Source organism: Kogia breviceps, chromosome 7, assembly GCF_026419965.1.
Source record: "Kogia breviceps isolate mKogBre1 chromosome 7, mKogBre1 haplotype 1, whole genome shotgun sequence".
Classification (NCBI taxonomy): domain Eukaryota; kingdom Metazoa; phylum Chordata; class Mammalia; order Artiodactyla; family Physeteridae; genus Kogia; species Kogia breviceps.
The window spans coordinates 30,603,676-30,621,467 of NC_081316.1; the positions used below are offsets into that span (position 1 = coordinate 30,603,676).

General features: G+C 41.0%; 1 protein-coding gene across 5 annotated transcripts in view; it reads left to right on the forward strand.

Annotated features, from left to right (window-relative positions):
• The window catches only part of BDNF (brain derived neurotrophic factor), a 57,477-nt gene extending 41,378 nt beyond the window's left edge, over window positions 1–16,099 (forward strand). For all 5 annotated transcript variants that reach the window (XM_067038074.1, XM_067038076.1, XM_067038075.1 and 2 more), the window contains exon 2: window positions 12,354–16,099. In XM_067038074.1, coding sequence (XP_066894175.1) covers window positions 12,354–13,121 — 768 coding nt within the window. In that variant the 3' untranslated portion in view covers window positions 13,122–16,099. The remainder of the gene's footprint in view (window positions 1–12,353) is intronic.
• The last annotated feature ends 1,693 nt before the right edge of the window (window positions 16,100–17,792 follow it).

Below are 17,792 nucleotides of genomic sequence, written 5' to 3' on the forward strand. Positions count from 1 at the left end.
TGTAGTTCCTGGTCTGAAAAGCGTGTGGTTTTTGTTCCAGTGCCCGAAGAAATCTTCTCAGGGGAAAATGTCCTGCCATTTCAAACAAATTACCTTCCTGCAAAGTTTTGACACTCTGCCCTATTAAGTATGCATGTATGGTTGGTACCTTGAAAGAATAATTCAATATTGGGAAGAGGGTAGTGAAGAAGAAACATTAAGATTATGTTCAACCTATGTGGAATTAGCGTGTAAACAAACTAATCAGGAATGATCACACGGGGCTTTGCTTAAATAAATAAGAAGTTGGTGGAATAGACCTCCTTCAAAATATGACACCACATTCACATCTGACCCCATATGGAAAGAAGCATGCAAGTTAGCCCAGGTTCAAATTCCATTTCTACCACATGCCAGGCATATGGTCTTAGGCAATTTACAAAATCTCTCTGAGCCTCAGTTTTCTCAACTGTAAACTGTCAATAATTAGATTATTTACCTCATAGCTAGTAAATGTTAGCTGTTATTTTAAATCACTTTTTAATATGAAGAGAAGTTTGATATTATTTAACCAGCTCCCTAGAGTATCTTCCAAAACTCCCCACCCCATATACACCGCTACCAATACTGTATTTATTTACGGTACTATGTAGAAACACAGCCCTCATCCCCTTGTTTAGATTAAATGTATTGATGTTAGAGTTTGCATGACTTCTGTAGGAATCAATGTTGAGTGAAAAGCGTTGGAGACAAACAGACGTTCTCCCAGTCCTGATACTCACGAAACCACAGAATTGAATGTTTCCATATAGGTACATTCTGTGATGTGGCTATTTTCTGACCAGCCATATGGATCTTTTGTCATCTGAGATGTTAATATTTTCCTTGTATTTTATAGTAGCTCTGGAGCACAGCCAGTTTCTGGAATAGGGTCCACCTGGCTCATTATGTACAGGGCCCAGAAACCGGCTTCCTTGTGCTGTTCAGATGAACGGTGACACACAGAAGAGTTGGGGGCTGGGGTAGGGCAGTGGAGGGGGAACGCAATTAGTTTTGCTCCTGCATTAAGCTACAAATAATGAGCCCTTTCCTGTGTTTTACAATAAGCAATTAAAAGAAATTATAGAGTTGGATGCAAAAATAACCTGAAGGACAACTCGATGTGAGGAACCACCAGTTTTCTCTGTGTGTGGAGAAGGTTCATCCTAGAGAACACGCAGAACACTACGTTGCTCCAGGAAGGCTTGCGTGTCCACACACGTTTGGCCTCTACCCACACGCTTCTGGATAGTATGACTGTGCATCCCAGAAGAAGGGCTGTGGTGTGTGCATTTGTGCTTCAGTGGAATTTAACAAACCGATTCCTGAAAATGGTCTCATAAAGGTGAGCGACAGAGCCGCTAGCCTTCTCTTGCTAACTTTATCTTTCCCTTAGGATTTCTTGGTAGTAGCTTTTAAAGGAATGTTATTCTTTTGATCCTAGAGGCAACCTATCCTCCGTTCATGTTTCTTCCTCCACCTGTTTCCATCTCTCTTGCTTTTTTAAAAATTCATGTTCTGTGTTACTTCCGAGGATAGGGTCTAATCTAGAGAGAGGTCTCTTCATCAGGTGAGAATTACCCATCCCATTCTCTTTTTACCCCTTCTGACTTAATGACATTGAAGCCTTCCAGTTTGGACCTAAGATGGGTCTGATTATGTACAGATATTCTTTCTTTATGGAAATTGCTCAGATAACTAATTAACCACAGGCATACATCGGCTATGGAAATCTTCAGGAGCACCATCTGTGGAAACACTGAGAAAGGCAGGCCTCTACCGCAGCTCTGGGGTCTGTTAAGAATGCGTTTGTATGGGGAAGGTGTCTGGTGGGTGTTGGCTCACAGCTGTCAGAATCCCCGCGGCACCTCCTGGCAGGAACTCAAGAGTGTCCAGCAGCACTCTGAAAGCAACCTGTCGATTTGACATTGCCGGTTCTGAAAAGAGACTGAAATAGGACAGACGGGTTTTAACTTTCTTCCTTTGCCTTTTTTTTTTCCGATTGTAATTGTTCTGGCATATTCCCAGTCTCCACATTGTGGCAGACTTCTTAAAGGTGGATTTTCTTTTTCCTCTGGTTTGAATTAGTGCATGTTCTCCCCTTAGGGACAAAGAATGCAGTTGTGTCACCCTTGCATTTTTTTTTAGACAGAGCGTGCTCCTTCCTGGATCCAGGAACTTGGAAGGCCGCGTTCTACTGTGCTTTCACAACAGCCCCTGTTAGTAGGTGCACCTTGTTTGTGACTTGGAGAGGCAGTCCCTTAGCTTTGTTGACATCTGTACTGTGTGGGGCTCAAGGTGGATACTGCCTGGGAAAATAGGGTTTTGTGGCATCTCAGCCTCATCTCACCCACCCATTTGCCAATGATGTAACAGCCACGATATCAGGGTTCCCAGTGTGAGTCACTTGCATTTGTACCGGTGAACTTGGTGACTTCTTGGGATTTGGAAACTAGCCATCTTTTTTAGTTCTTTGTAAAAAGCCTAAAGACTGGACCAGTCTCTAGCAGTTCTGTTTATGAAATTACCCTACCCCATCGACTCCCTGATAATGTTGTTCAACTCAAAGTTTTTACTTTTCTTTGGAAATCTAACATGTTTTAAAAACCATTTAAGGTGCTTCAGTCTTTTTTTTTTTTTTTTTTTTTAACATCTTTATTTGAGTATAACTGTTTTACAATAGTGGGTTAGTTTCTCCTTTACAACAAAGTGAATCAGTTATACATATACATATGTTCCCATAACTCTTCCCTCTTTTGTCACCCTCCCTCCCACCCTCCCTATCCCACGGTGCTTCAGTCTTGAAGCAAATGATCCCAGACGTTGGTACTCAACTGAGAAATCAGGTTGCTGCTGGGTGCCTTATTGAAATACAGATGGATTTGGGTTGGAGAGGGGACTTTGATGCTTGATACGTACGCTAATATACTTTAGGGTTTGGTTGTTTGCTGCTGTTGTTGTTTTTTGTTTGTTTTGTTTTGTTTTTGTTTTTGTTTCTTTTGGCCATGCCGTGGGGCTTGCAGGATCTTAGTTCCCCGACCAGGGATTGAATCCGGGTCCTCAGCAGTGAAAGTGTGGAGTCCTAACTGCTGGACCACCAGGGAATTCCCCGTTGTTGTTTTATTTTGTGAGTTTTTTGTTTTCTGTTTTAAGTTCATAGTACTTGGTAGGAGGTAGCTGGATCTGCTAGCTTTAGGACAGCAGAGAAATAAGAAATCTCCATTGAGTGGGTGAGTCAGTTCTTTCTGCCTCTGTCTGTTTCACCAATTCACAACAGAAAGAACTCGGGAGGATCAGGGACATCCGGCTGAAAGTAATATTAATGTGCCTGGAAATCTACTAGCTGATCTAACTGATCACATCCTTTCCAGTATCATTCTGATCAAGTGAGTGATGTTAGGGTTCTAATGATCAGGGAGTCCCGTTATGCTTTCACGTGCCTTGTAGCATTGAGATAAAATTTAGTGATTGAGTGGAAGTCCAGATTTAGATCAGTAGTACTCTATAAATTCTCACTCAGCCTGTCACGTTTATAGGTATCCTGCACTTTACGGTATGAACACAACAGTGGAAAAGCCAGTTGACATAAAGGGAACCCAGATTTTACTTAACATTACAAAAGCAGAACTATTTTGCCACATAATAAATGTCCCAATAAAACAAGTTGAACCAAGGAGGTTACCTAAGTTGATGTTAACCCTGCCGTTTCCGTGTCTTAAGCAGGCACCGCTTTTTAATTGAATGTTAACCGCCATTTGGTTTTATCACTTAGTCCAGTGCTTCTCAACTTTAATAAGTATATGAATCACCTTGAAGTTTATGAGTCTTGTTGAAATGCAGATTCTGAATGAGTGGATGCTGTGATGGTTTGGAGGAGGGGAAGCCAAGATTTTGCTTTTCTTATTAGCTCCCAGGTTTTGCTAATGCTACTGACCCATGGATCCCACTTTGAGAAGCAAGGCTTCATTTAATTTCTGCCCATGGACATTTATCCCATACCTACCTTTCCTAAAACTTATTTCAGGCTCCACAAGTTTCTCCTTCTGTTGTAGTATTCTTAGTAACAAATTGGAATTGCATTAATACACTTAATTTATAGATGTAACACTCAAAAGGTTATCTGAAGTTGGAGATTTAAGGTTGCATGAAATGAATTTTGTACTTAAATTTTTTCTATAAATTCAAAGTCTGTATGTTTAAATGTAACTTAAATGCCTGTGTTACAATGATGTTTATATCTCCTTATTTACTATTTCCAGAGTCATTTTCCCTTTACGGGAAAATTTTCCCCATGATTTCACAGGACTTGTAGAGATCAACACCTAGCATTAAATGTGATGGATTCTTGATAATTTTTTCAGGCCCTTCCTTACACTGTGGGTCACTGAAACTTCACAGAACCAGGTAGACAGTGTCTTCTTAATTAATGTTACTGTCTACCCTGTGTGGAAATTTGATAAATAATACCTTGCTTTTTGGCAATTTAATAGTCAGAACATTGTTAAATATGAACTTTAGCTCATTATGACAAATTCCACCTGAAATTCTAAAGAAAACAGAATCCTAATTAAAGAGATTAGGCTTTTTAATTGAATGTTAACTGCCATTTCGTTCTTGTAATCTAACAACTAGCAGTTTAAAACAATAATTTAAAAAGCATTTTTAGACAGTCTCCTTAATTTGATGGGCAAGTGACCTGTGTATGCTTGAGACTTCTTTAGGAGGGGCTAGAGATGTACATTGTCGGAGCAGTATTTCTCTGTGTAGAGGAGGTGAAGGAAGGGGGCAGAGCATGGATAAATGGATAAGACTGCCAGCTCTGGATGCCTCTGGCTTTCTGGGATGCTACCTTGGTTCCGGTAGAACAGCAGGCTTCCCAGAGCAGTAATGATGGAAGCACCTGTAGACCTTTGCATGGTGACAGCTGTGCCTGGGATTGAAATGCCAGGTAGAGCGTGTTCTTTGCCCAGGCCTGGTCCTTGTGCCAGGCGTTTCCAATCTCTTATTCCGAAATTCATTCCATCATTATAGGCCACTTTAAGACTTACTGCTCTTACTTTAATTGCACCTTCCTAAATACTAGGCAAATATTACCACTGCAGAGGGGAACTGAGTCATTTAATGTGTGTGGGAACCTAGTTTGTGCAAGGTACTGTACAAATTGTGGTAATTCAGAGAATGCCCAATCCCTCTCCTAATGGAGATTATGGTCTGGTTTTACTCCTGGATAAGGTAGGTCTCCAACCAATAGAAAAAAATCCTTTTTTCAGAAATGCGGTGGGGAATAGAAGGAGTGAATAGAGGGCCAGAGCTATAGGGCTTTCTGTCAGAGATGTCTGTAATTTTGTCTATCAAATTTACGATTCAGGGAAATACACCTTGTTTTCATGGTACTTACATGTATGTATCACTCCAGGTTTGAACTAAGAACCAGCAATTTCTCTGGCGTTCTTAGTGAGGCTAAGTAATGTTTCCAAGTGTCACAACACCGTGAGTATACTCAGGGATCAGAGAGTAGTATGAAGGACTGTGTTTTATAAGAAGTGTAATCAGATACTCTTGGTCATGAACTATGTTATGGTTAAAAACTACATTTTTAAAGGGACTTCCTTCAGAGCTTTGGAACATATGCATTATCAGATATCATTTACTAAAATATTTATTAGTTTCAGTTGATTGGTCATTCAGGTAAGTAGGTGAGCCTCTGTAATGATCCCTAGTTTTTTTCCCTCCGTTGTATTTGTGGATTCCGACTACCCATTATTTTCTTTGAGGGATGTGAGGTGTTTCTCTTTTCAGTCTTCTTGGCTAAGCAATATATACCTAATGGGAAAACAAGACAAAATAATGCAGAGGGATGGAAGAAACTAGTCCCTGTAGGTAAAGGCCTCGTTTTCCTTTGGAATCTGAGGTTCTGACCTTGTTCTTTTAGGGGAACCAGGGGAAGTGGATGAGTTGATTAAAAACTTTGGTCCTCTTTCCTCCTGTGTGAAATGGGGATAATTATAGTTACCTGCACCTCTAGGGTCCTATGAGTCTTAATTACTTAATATTTGCAAAGCGTTTGGAGATCTTTGAATTAAAAGTGCTGAGCAGTCGAATCCAAGTTCAGTGTAATCATAATTGGAATGAGAGTTTATATGCCCGCCTTCCCTCCACCTCCCTCCATTCTGTTCCTTTGGCCCAGACAGACATGGCTCATGGTTACCACCCAGCTCTGCACACTTCTCTCTAAACCCTTTGCTTTTGGCAACTTAATTAAGCCTAAAAATACATACATACACACATACATACATACATACATAGAATAAGTTAAAAATTATGACCAGGCCCCTTAACACCAACTCCACACTTACATAACTCCTTAGTATTTACTTTCAAAGCTCAACAGCTGCTAAGAATAAAATCAATTAATTGACTTGTCTCTTCCAATGTATCATTCTTTCAGGTTCTCCTACACATTGTGATAAACTGGGCTTCTTGAAGCATTCCTCCCACTCAGAAACTCTCGTTGATTCTTCCGTGCCTGTACAGCAGGGTCCAGACCCTTTAGCATCACCCTCAGAGCCTTTCAAAGCCTAACAATCATTCACTCATATTCCTCAGCACTCTAGAACTCTTCTGTCCAGAAATGTCCTCCGTGCCTTTAACCAAGCTGCTGTCCATCCACTGGGGTCTTTTCTGGATACATTAAAATCTGTTCTATCCTTTGCTATCTTCTTCACAAAGCAGTCTTCTTTCTCTAAGTGGAAGTAGCCTCTTTCTCCTTATAGAATGGTACCTATACTTTTCTGAGTCATTTCTACCTTTATCTTTTAGTTACTTTACATATATGACCTACCTCCCTCCTAGACTGTAAGGCTTGAAAACAGATCCATGTCTGATGAATGAACAAACAAAAATAAGCCTAGACTTGCAAGATTTCATTAAATTGGGCTCCTAATAGATTTGCATCATGTATGTTAGGAATTAAATATTAATTGATAATTTTGCCAACATTACCATTATCCTTGTTGCTTATAGGACTGTCTAACGTGAGCAACTAGATCTTTAAACTGTGTTTCCTTTGACTACATGCTCATAGACAAAACCCGAAGGGACTGGGAACAAACAAAGCTTTGTATTTTTCCCCCTGTATGCCCAAATTATCCATATTATTGTTTGGTTCCCCTTCTTAGCTCTGGCCATGGAAACTTGACTCTAACATGCCTAAATTTTTGCAAAGCTTTCTTTTAGAGGAGGACTGAATTGTCTGAAATTCCATCTGCTGAAGCAATCAAGCCATAAAGTTGAAGGGTCTTGAAGGTCAGAATATCATCTTAATGGTGCTGCCTTTAGAAAGTTGGGCTGTAAGATACACACAACTGCAGAAAACTGTGTCCATACTTTATAAGCTGCTTCTCTGACCACCGTTCATAGCATCACTTCTCTCTTCCCTGTGGTTAAATATTTTAAATTAAAAAATATATATTTAGAACATGTCCTGATGGTAAAAATGTGCACAGTGAGACAGGGAACCTTTTAGCTTTATGATATCTGAACAGTAATTGTCTCATCTGTATAATGTGGATAATAATACCTGTCCTATCTCCTTGTGGCAATCAAATTAGACAATGCTTGTGAATGTTCTGTAGTCTTTTAGAAAAATATAAGTTATTACTACAGGCTGCTGTCATGGATATTCATTTGGTTGAATGTTTAAGACTTGTGAGTCATGCTTAAAAGTAAACCTTATTTCTATTTCGTTGATTTTCTTTTTAGCTCTGTGCACTATATTTAATTTTTTGAGAATGGGGCTAAAAACAACCTTCCTAGCATTTTATACATGTGGTTGAGTTGATTGTTGTAAGGCTTGGAACAGAATTAACAACAGTGAATTTTGTAATGTATAAATAGATGTATAGACTAACAGGCTACTTAGCAATTTTGCATAGCCTCTTTATCTCTTGTGTAATACTCACCTGAAGAAACTTTCATATAAGAAAATTGTCATGGAAGTTCTTAACCTTTTATGATTTCCTAATACAGTATATAAAATTACTCATTGAAGAGGTAAATAGGACAAGAACATTAAAAGACTGTAGGTTCCAAATTTTGCTATAATTATTATTACTGCCCCCTTTCCAAGTCTTCTATTAGAAACAGAGCAGCAAAGGAAGTAGTAGAGGCAGTTAGTGTGTTGTAGTGTTATTTGCTTTTAAAAAATTATACTCAAGGTAGGTTTAACCCTATTAGAGAAACTCAAGAGATTCCTCATGGCTGATAATTACCATCTATCAAATACTTCAGAGCTTATAATTTGGGTTTAGTACAGCCTGTACTTGACCGAATAATTTAAGTGAGTTCACTGGTGCTTGCCATATGGAAAGGCTTCCTGGGAAAACGATATCAGCACTGTTTTCTCATGGTTTAATAAACCCATCAGTAAGTTTTGACTGAGTCTACTACTATATTATTCTGTGTTAAGCATTATGGGCGAATCACCCATGATCCAGAGAGCTTATCATCCAATTGAAGACTGACCATAATTAGCAAACGCTGTTACCAATTAACCAGTGAGTAGGGAATCAAGTACTAAATGAGATGTCATGTGGAATTTTAGAGGCGAAGGAGGGCAGTGTGCGCTGGAGTAGTTTAGAGAAGGTGGCATGTGTGATTTGATGGTTGAACTGAGTCTTGAAGGATAAGCAAGATTTAGATAGAGAAAAAAGAATTTTCCAGAAGAAAGGAACAAGTTACCTCCAGGCACTAATATATATGGGGCTCCAAGGACTCTGGCCCAATCAGAGGGGAGGTGATGAAGCACTGAGTTAACATGAGAAAGTTAGCTAAGTAAGGTGACGCCAGATTTTGGAGGGTGTTGAATACGGGGTAAAAGAGGTTAGATTTGATCTGGTGGAACAAAAAAGTCATTGCAGGCCTTTGTATAGGAGCATAAGATGAGAGGTTAGTCAGGTCATCAGAGTTAAGTGGAGCAGAAAGGCTGTCATGTACATTGCGGGGGGGGGGGGGGGATGTGCGGTGAGGTGGGCAGCGCTGGGGGCATTACAGTCAAAATGAGGTGGTGAGGGCTGAGCCGAGACAGTGGCAGTGGAATGGAGAAACAGGATGGACAGGAGAAATATTTTAAAGGAAAAATGAGCAGGACTTCTTCACTGACTGGATTTAAAAGCTCTACAAGAAATACATTGGCAGAATTGATTCCAAGATTTCTATCCTGCAGCCTGGGTGGTCCAAAGTATCAAGAAACCATTGTCAGAAACAGAAAAGTTAGCAAGTGACACTGTTCCAACAAGAAGTATTGGCCTCATAAGCCAGTAGGCAGTTAGCACTGTAGAAGGTCACTCAGCTGGGTGGGGCTGCGGCTTGGGGGGTTGGGGGGTTGGGCTCTATCACCAGGTAGTTTAATTACTGAATGTCTGCAGAGGTTCTGCTTTGAGGGATGCCCATGTTTGGGCTTCAGGTTGAAAGCCAAGTCATATTTACTCAGATGCCATTTGTTCCTTTGAAAAATTTGCTTGTGGAACTGATGAGAAAATGATACTTAAAGTGCTAACTATTTTTATAACCAAAAAGTTCTTAATAAAAAGATAAATGCGACAAGTGAAAAGCAGTAACTTTACAGGGTCAACTTCTTTAAGCCAAGTATAGAAAAAAGGATCATTAAAAGACTCATTACTATGATAGTGATAATAAAATAATTTTCCAACTCTGTAGTTTAAGAATGCCTCAGTACCTTGGGCCATTTTAAGCAGTGAGTGTGGGCACTTAGTAAATACTTACTGAACTTTTTCATTAATTCTCAGATGCACATTTTCATATTCGTTTTTATAACATCTCTGAAACTGGGTTGTGTCTTACAGTTGGTGTCATTTTATTGTCGTTGGCTTTGTAACAGTTGTACATAGTCGTCATTGCCTGAACCAATTTCTTTTGCTTCATTTTCTTTTTTACATGTGCACAGAAGTTATCAATGATAAAATATGTCCACGTAAGTCTAAAAGGACTCTTTTCTGTTCTAAGTGATAAAGCAATAGTTTAACTGGCTGCATTTTTTATATCCTAGTGGTACCTAAAATGGTGTACTTTAGAAGGATAGTATCTTAGATTTCATGAAGTATGGTATTAAAAGATAGCTAATCACAGCCAATGTCTACCAGTGTGATAGAGAGGAGCAGTAAAATATTCTAAATTTGCCTTTTTTTCATCGACCTGCATTTGAGGTGCCCCTTGTGTTGTTTTCATTTGGACTGGGAACACTAGGAGAAAGGATTTTCATTCAGTGGTGTAAATACAGCTGCCGGGAATAGAAATCTCCTTGGAGGGTCCATTTCTTTGATGCTGTGGAATCCAGAACCTTCACAAAAGTTCAGGTATTAGCAGACTGGATATCTGTGTTTTATTCAAACCAGTGTGTCCTCCTAATCTGAGACTGTGTACTCCAAGAAGTTCTGAGCATGCTTGCTACTCATGCAGAAGCAAGAGTGAATCTGCAAGGAAGTTGGTTGGTGATTGGGGATGGTAATGAAGTCTTGTAGTAGTAGAAAATGTGATCTCTGGTCAAAGTGGGGGGCGGAAACATTGGGTTCTCGCTCCCAGAGTTTCAGCTCTTTCTGCAGTATGACCTACTGACTGGAGGTAGGTTACCTTCCTGGCAAGTGACACTTCATGGACAGAAAAGCAGTCCCCTTTCCTACCGACTGGCACAGCGTAACAGCTGTGGCACGCGCGTGTCTTTTTGTAAGTCTTTGCTCCAGAGCTCAGAAGTAGGAATAAAGTTAGAGTGTTGGGCTCGGGTGGGGGAATGCTTCTCATTGCTACTCAGGGATGCGATGGCTCAGGTAAGTGATCCTGAAGTCCTTCACCATCCGACGGGAACCTTGTGTCTGTAGGTATGTTTTCACCTCGCTCTTCACTCATTCTAATTGGCTTCCCACAGCATGCTTGTAGGTGGAGAGCCAAATTTAGAGTATAGCTACTCTCTCGCAAACAGGAAAAGATTAATTTTGTAGCGTACTGTTAAGGGACTTCCCAGAAAACTTCAAAAGCCCGGAACGAAGCGCCAGCTCAGCTGCCTGTACCAAAATGTGCACAATGCCACCCGGCTTTTTAAAGGTACGATCGACTCAGAGCTTGCGCAAACACGTGCACACAGGTCACATTCCAATAAAAAGAGAGGCTGCGCTCTCTTAGATGGGTCTGCACAAGAGCCAGAAAAGCCGAGGGGTGAGGGGCTTAGGGAGTTAGTGGAGATACACGTGGATGCTCATGTGACACTTGAAATAGCCTTCGAGCTTTTTGATGCCACCTTCTTCAGTTCTCTCTTAAGCAGACACGTTGCTTTCATGATATCAGCCCCAGGCAGAGACACGTCATTAAAATCAGCGTGTAGAAAATTATTTCTGTTTGGGAACGAGCAAAACTTATTTTCGTTACGACCACCCAAGGTGTAGTAGAAAAATATTGAAGCTGGACTTGGGAGCCCCGAGTTCTAATAGAAACTTGCTTCGTGACGGGAGGCAAGTCCTCCTCGGCCTTTGGTTTTCTTATCGGTAGAACTGGATGATCTGATGAAACGATCTTTCTCCTTTGTTTTTCTTTGTTTGTTTGTTTTTGGCCTCACCGCATGGCTTGCCGGATATCGGATCTCAGTTCCCCGACCAGGGATCACACCCGGGCCAGAGCAGTGAAAGTGCTGAATCCTAACCGCTAGACCACCAAGGAACTCCCTCTTCTCTTCTAATGGATTATCTCCATGGGAGGAAAGAGACTCAATGGGGAGCCTCCTTATAGCTCCCTGACTTGTTTTGTTGTTCATGCCTGGATAGCCCCTAGCTAGAAAGGCCCCCTCAGACCCCACAAGCCACTACTGGTCCTGTCACACGTTCCTGCCATAGGGCCACGTTGCCGACTTGAGGGAGCAAAAGATGACTATTACCCTCGCAGTTGTTGCTTGGTAACATTTCTGCTGTTGTGCTTCCTGTGACAGCCTGAGCAGAGATCATTAAAAAATTAAACTTACAAAGCTTGCTCAAGTGGGAGGAAAGAGGCAAACTCGAAGCCACAGTTTTTTTTCACTCGCTCAGGAGCCATCTAATCTCGGGTTTACATGCTAAACCCTGGGGCCAAAGCTGCACAGCCCTGGTTTATATTAAAGCCCATCGAGCACACTACTGACATTAACCTGTGTCTGGTGCAGCTGGAGTTTATCACCAATACAGCAGAAACCTTGACCCTGCAGAATGGCCTGGAATTACAATCAGATGGCCGCTTCGTATCCCAGCAAAAGAAAGCCCTAAACAGTCTTGTGTCCTGTTTCTGCTTTCTCCCTACAGTTCCACCAGGTGAGAAGAGTGATGACCATCCTTTTCCTTACTATGGTTATTTCATACTTCAGTTGCATGAAGGCTGCCCCCATGAAAGAAGCCAACGTCCGAGGACAAGGCAGCTTGGCCTACCCAGGTATGCGGACCCATGGGACTCTGGAGAGCGTGAATGGGCCCAAGGCGGGTTCAAGAGGCCTGACGTCGTCGTTGGCTGACACTGTTGAACACGTGATCGAAGAGCTCTTGGACGAGGACCAGACAGTTCGGCCCAGTGAGGAAAACAATAAGGACGCGGACATGTACACGTCCCGGGTGATGCTGAGCAGTCAAGTGCCTTTGGAGCCTCCTCTCCTCTTCCTGCTCGAGGAATACAAAAATTACCTGGATGCTGCGAACATGTCCATGAGGGTCCGGCGCCACTCGGACCCTGCCCGCCGCGGGGAGCTGAGCGTGTGTGACAGCATCAGCGAGTGGGTGACGGCAGCGGATAAAAAGACTGCAGTGGACATGTCAGGCGGGACGGTCACGGTCCTCGAAAAAGTCCCCGTCTCGAAAGGCCAACTGAAGCAGTACTTCTACGAGACCAAGTGCAATCCCATGGGTTACACAAAGGAGGGCTGCAGGGGCATAGACAAGAGGCATTGGAACTCCCAGTGCCGAACTACCCAGTCGTACGTTCGGGCCCTCACCATGGATAGCAAAAAGCGCATTGGCTGGCGGTTCATACGGATAGACACTTCCTGTGTATGTACATTGACCATTAAGAGGGGAAGATAGTGGCTTTATGTTGTATAGATTATATTGAGACAAAAATGATCTATTTGTATATATACATAACAGGGTAAATTATTCAGTTAAGAAAAAAATAATTTTATGAACTGCATGTATAAATGAAGTTTATACAGTACAGTGGTTCTACGATCTATTTATTGGACATTTCCATGACCAGAAGGGAAACAGTCATTTTTTGCGCACAACTTTAAAAAGTCTGCATTACATTCCTCGATAATGTTGTGGTTTGTTGCCGTTGCCAAGAATTGAAAAACGTTAAAAAAAAAAAAAAGTTTAAAAAATACTACTAATAAATTGCATGCTGCTTTAATTGTGAATTGATAACAAACTGTCCTCTTTCAGAAAACAAACAAAAAAAGAAAGAAAGAAAAAAAAAAGCCTAACAAAAATTTGAACCAAAACATTCCGTTTACATTTTAGACAGTAAGTATCTTCGTTCTTGTTAGTACTCTATCTGTTTTACTGCTTTTAACTTCTGATAGCGTTGGAATTAAAACAATGTCAAGGTGCTGTTGTCATCGCTTTACTGGCTTAGGGGATGGGGGATGGGAGGGGTATATTTTTGTTTGTTTTGTGTTTTTTTTTGTTTTGTTTTGTTTTGTTTTGTTTTTTTAGTTCCCACAGGGTGTAGGAATGGGGAAAGAATTCCTTCCATCTAGAGTCTGGTTGATAAAAGATTCATTTGTATGTTGCAGAGATGTCGGCCGTATCAATCAGATGACTGGAAAGAGAATAAAAATTAAGGCAAACGAACTATGTGCTCACTCCACTTCCCATGACGCACCTCTTAGGCGCCTGCTCACCCTCTGGGCCTTGGTCGGGGGAAGATTCTTTGGTCGGAAAGATCTCCATTTACTCACTCGGAGCACATTCTTTCCCCCCCACCCCCTCTGGTCCCCTCCTTGTTTTGTTTTTTCTAAGGGAGAAAAATCAGTTGCGCGCTCTGAAATATTTTACAACTGCTGCAAATGAGTAGATATGTTTCGTCACATCGTGGCACTCATATAAGCATGGAGAACAGTGATTTCTTTCTTTCTTTTTTTTTTTTTTTTTTTGATGAGAGAAAAACAAAAGATAATTCAAAAATAAAAATTCTTTTAGATGAGGGCTAAACCTTTGGGTCAGTCATTGTAAGGCTTAAAAAAAAAATCATGGTAAGGCATATAACTGTCTTGCAAGCAAAAGGTAGAGTTCTGTACAGACCCAGAAACACCTAGATCAGAGCAGGAGTCCACACTGCCAGTGAAATGAGACTGAACAGCCGTCTGGAGGCTGTGTGGAGCTGACCTATCATTTCCAGGTGGTACAGGAGGAATTTCTCAGTGGCCATGCTGAGGTCTAGGTGGGGTGGGGAAGGGTACTTGAGACATTCCACAAGGGAGGCCTCTGAAGGACCCTTCAGGGGTGGCTCTGGAATGACACGTGTCAAGTTGCTTGGACCTCACGCTTTAAGTGCCTACATTATCTAACCGTGCTAAGAGGTTCTCGCTGGAGGACCGCGCTCAAGCCGATTTACACCCTCCACCTCTGAGTAATTTTGCATAAAGCTGGATTAGCCTGGAACATTTTTGGAACTACACAGTGGCATTGTGATCATGAAATGGATTCGATGAGATGGGAGATTTTTGCTACATGAGCGCTTATTGCTTTGAAATTAGACTTGAGGAAACCAGGGTTTTGTCTTTTGAGAACTTTTGGTAAAGGGGAAGGGAACAGGAAAAGGCCCCAAAACTCAGGTTGGATGACCATGGCTACCAATAGAAAATCTTGTCCAGAGACAAGACTTTGGGATGGTGTCTGCCCATCCAGGACACCAAAAAAGGCTTGAAGGCGCCTTGCTCTGTGGAAGAGGCCAGGACAGCTGACAAAGTTTTGCTCCCCAGTAAAGGTTGCAGCCACCTCCTGACCATCCTCTCTGTTCATGGAGAGGGTCCCTGCCTTACCTCTGCCATCTTGGGTTAGGAGAAGTCGAGTTGGGAGCCTGAAATAGTGGTCCTAGGTAAAATGGATCCCAGTGGAAATGAGTGCCCATTTAACCCATCTTGTAAACCTGAAAATGTCCTGGACCGGGTCCTTGAGTATCAGAGAGCCTCAAGAAATTTGCTGCATCTTAGTAGGGTGAGGGATAAGCAAAAGAGGCTGTCCACCATGACCCAGGGAATGAAGATACCATCAGCAAATAATGTCTACTTGTTCAGTCTTACATTTAGAACGAGGCTATCTTTTACGGTACCATCCTGAATACCTGTCTTTAAAAGAAGGAATAACTTATGTAGTATAGGTTTGTTTTGTGCTGTTTGAAACTACTATCTTTGTAATTATCTTTAATATGTAATGAATACTCGGAATATCTGCTGTCTGATAAATTTTCACAGCCTCCTTTCGAGGGACAAAATTCTAAAACAAAACAAAGAGGTCCCCATCCCAGTCTGGAAGTGTACTGTAAAGGCCGGATCTCTTAAGTGGCCGAGTAGGAGGCATTCAGCAATCATGTGGTCAGTGGCAGTCTCTTATTCAATAAGCTACATCACAGTCACATGCTTGGTGGTTTACGTTGACTTAAGGTTGATTTTGTTAAAATCTTTCTCTGTTGCTGTTCATTTTTGTTCCGTTTTGTTTGGTTTTGTTTTTTTTAAGTCTTGCTGTGGTCTCTTTGTGGCAGAAGTGTTTCATGCATGGCAGCAGGTCTGTTGCTTTTTTATGGTGATTCCCATTGACAATGTAAATGTCTGTGGCCTTGTTCTCTCTATGGTAAAGATATTATTCACCATGTAAAACAAACAAACAAAAAATATTTATTGTATTTTAGTATATTTATATAATTATGTTCTTGAAAAATTGGCATTAAAACTTAATCGCATCAGAAGCCTATTGTAAATACAAGTTCTATTTAAGTGTACTAATTAACATATAATATATGTTTTAAATATAGAATTTTTAATGTTTTTAAATATATTTTCAAAGTACATAAAATCTGGGGGTTCTGGGTTTTTTTCTCTTCACTGTAAAACAAACATGACAACGTGTTTTGTTATAAATACGTGTGTTCCTTTTGCTTTAAGACCAACCTGACTAGTTTTAGCAATTGCACAGCCCTCCAGAGAGGATGCTTATTTCAGAGCATGGGAGACCAATCCTGCAGTCTGTGAGCTTTCAGGAAGCTCTAGGATTGGGCCTGTCTTCCACAGTGGAAAACGGGAGTGTCATTTTCTAGGACACTTGAAAGTTTTCCCCTTTGAAGTGATATACTTTCATCAAATACCAAGCCATGTATCCTAGCAACATCAGGATCCATGAATTAGGGCTGGCTGGCTCTATCTGATTATAAAATAACTGTTAAAAAAAATCAAAGTAGGTTTACTTAGGGATAATGAGGATAAATTGGCCCAAATTTAGAAAGTCAATGACTGAAAAAAACATAGAAATTCAATATTTAGAGGCAGGTCATGTACCCTCCGTTTGGAAATGGTGCCATTTGCATTATGTGCTCGTATCCGTTGCACTGATTTAATTTTTGTACGTGGAACACGCAGATTTTATATCACAGTACCCACGATCTAACAGATTGCTAGGATTTCTAAAAAGATTTGCCTCTTTCATGGCTGCCAAGCTGCTGGGTAATTTAGTTAAAGTGTTTGAAGTTATCGCTAAATCTTAGGGAAATAAATGGAAGGATTTTAAATGAGAGAAAGGGCCATTAAGGAAAAAAAGCATCTGTTCCTACTCTTTAGACTCCCCATTTGAACACTGACAACCCATCCCAGAACGTGGTGAACTATATCTGTGCAATGTATCATTTCTATTTCAAACATACACACACACATGGTTTCCTCTTGTATTGTCTTATAAGTGAGGATCAAGAAAGTCATAACAAACATAGATTTGTGGGTATAGAAGGAAGGGCAGATCGAAAGAGAGAGGAATTCCTCCATCCTAATCTGTCCAGTGAGTCTGCAGAGTACTCTAAACCCTAGGAGAAGTCCCAACGGCCAGCGAAGACAATGAACCCAGGAATGAATTAGAACTTTTTAGGAAACTTCAGGCTTCACCAATTTTCACAGTCGAGGAAGGCTAAAAAGGTTTTTGAATCTTGAGTAAAAAGAAGTGAGAATTCAATGTGACATTCAAACTCCTTAAAGTTAAAGGAGTTTGGTAAACATGACAGGAAGTTTTCATCAGAAGATGAGGTCAGAGAAACAAGCAAACAAAAGATGGAGACATCTGCTAAATTAACCAACTTGAACTTAACAGTAGTCAATTTGTACTCTAGTCATTGGGTAAGCAGTTAAACCTCTTTCATTATGAAGATGCCTGGAAATAACCCAGATCATTGCTATTGTTTTTCACCTTATTCATAAGCCTCTGTGGTCATTAGCAGTGGCTATGAAGTCTTTTTATTAGCTATACTAATTCTGTGAATACTGTCACAGTTCTGAGTGAGAATCTGAACTAATTCGTAGAATGGATCAGTGTTAAATTTTCCCTGATTCATTTAAGAGGTTACTAGACTCTGGATAAAATGTCAGACACCTTATGAACTTCAACAGAAGCCTTCATGCCTGGCCTCAGCTCAGCCAGCACCCTAGCAGCGTTAGGGCTTAGGCCTAATTAAAACATACATGTCTCCTTCCATGTTCTGACATTAAGCCTGTTCTA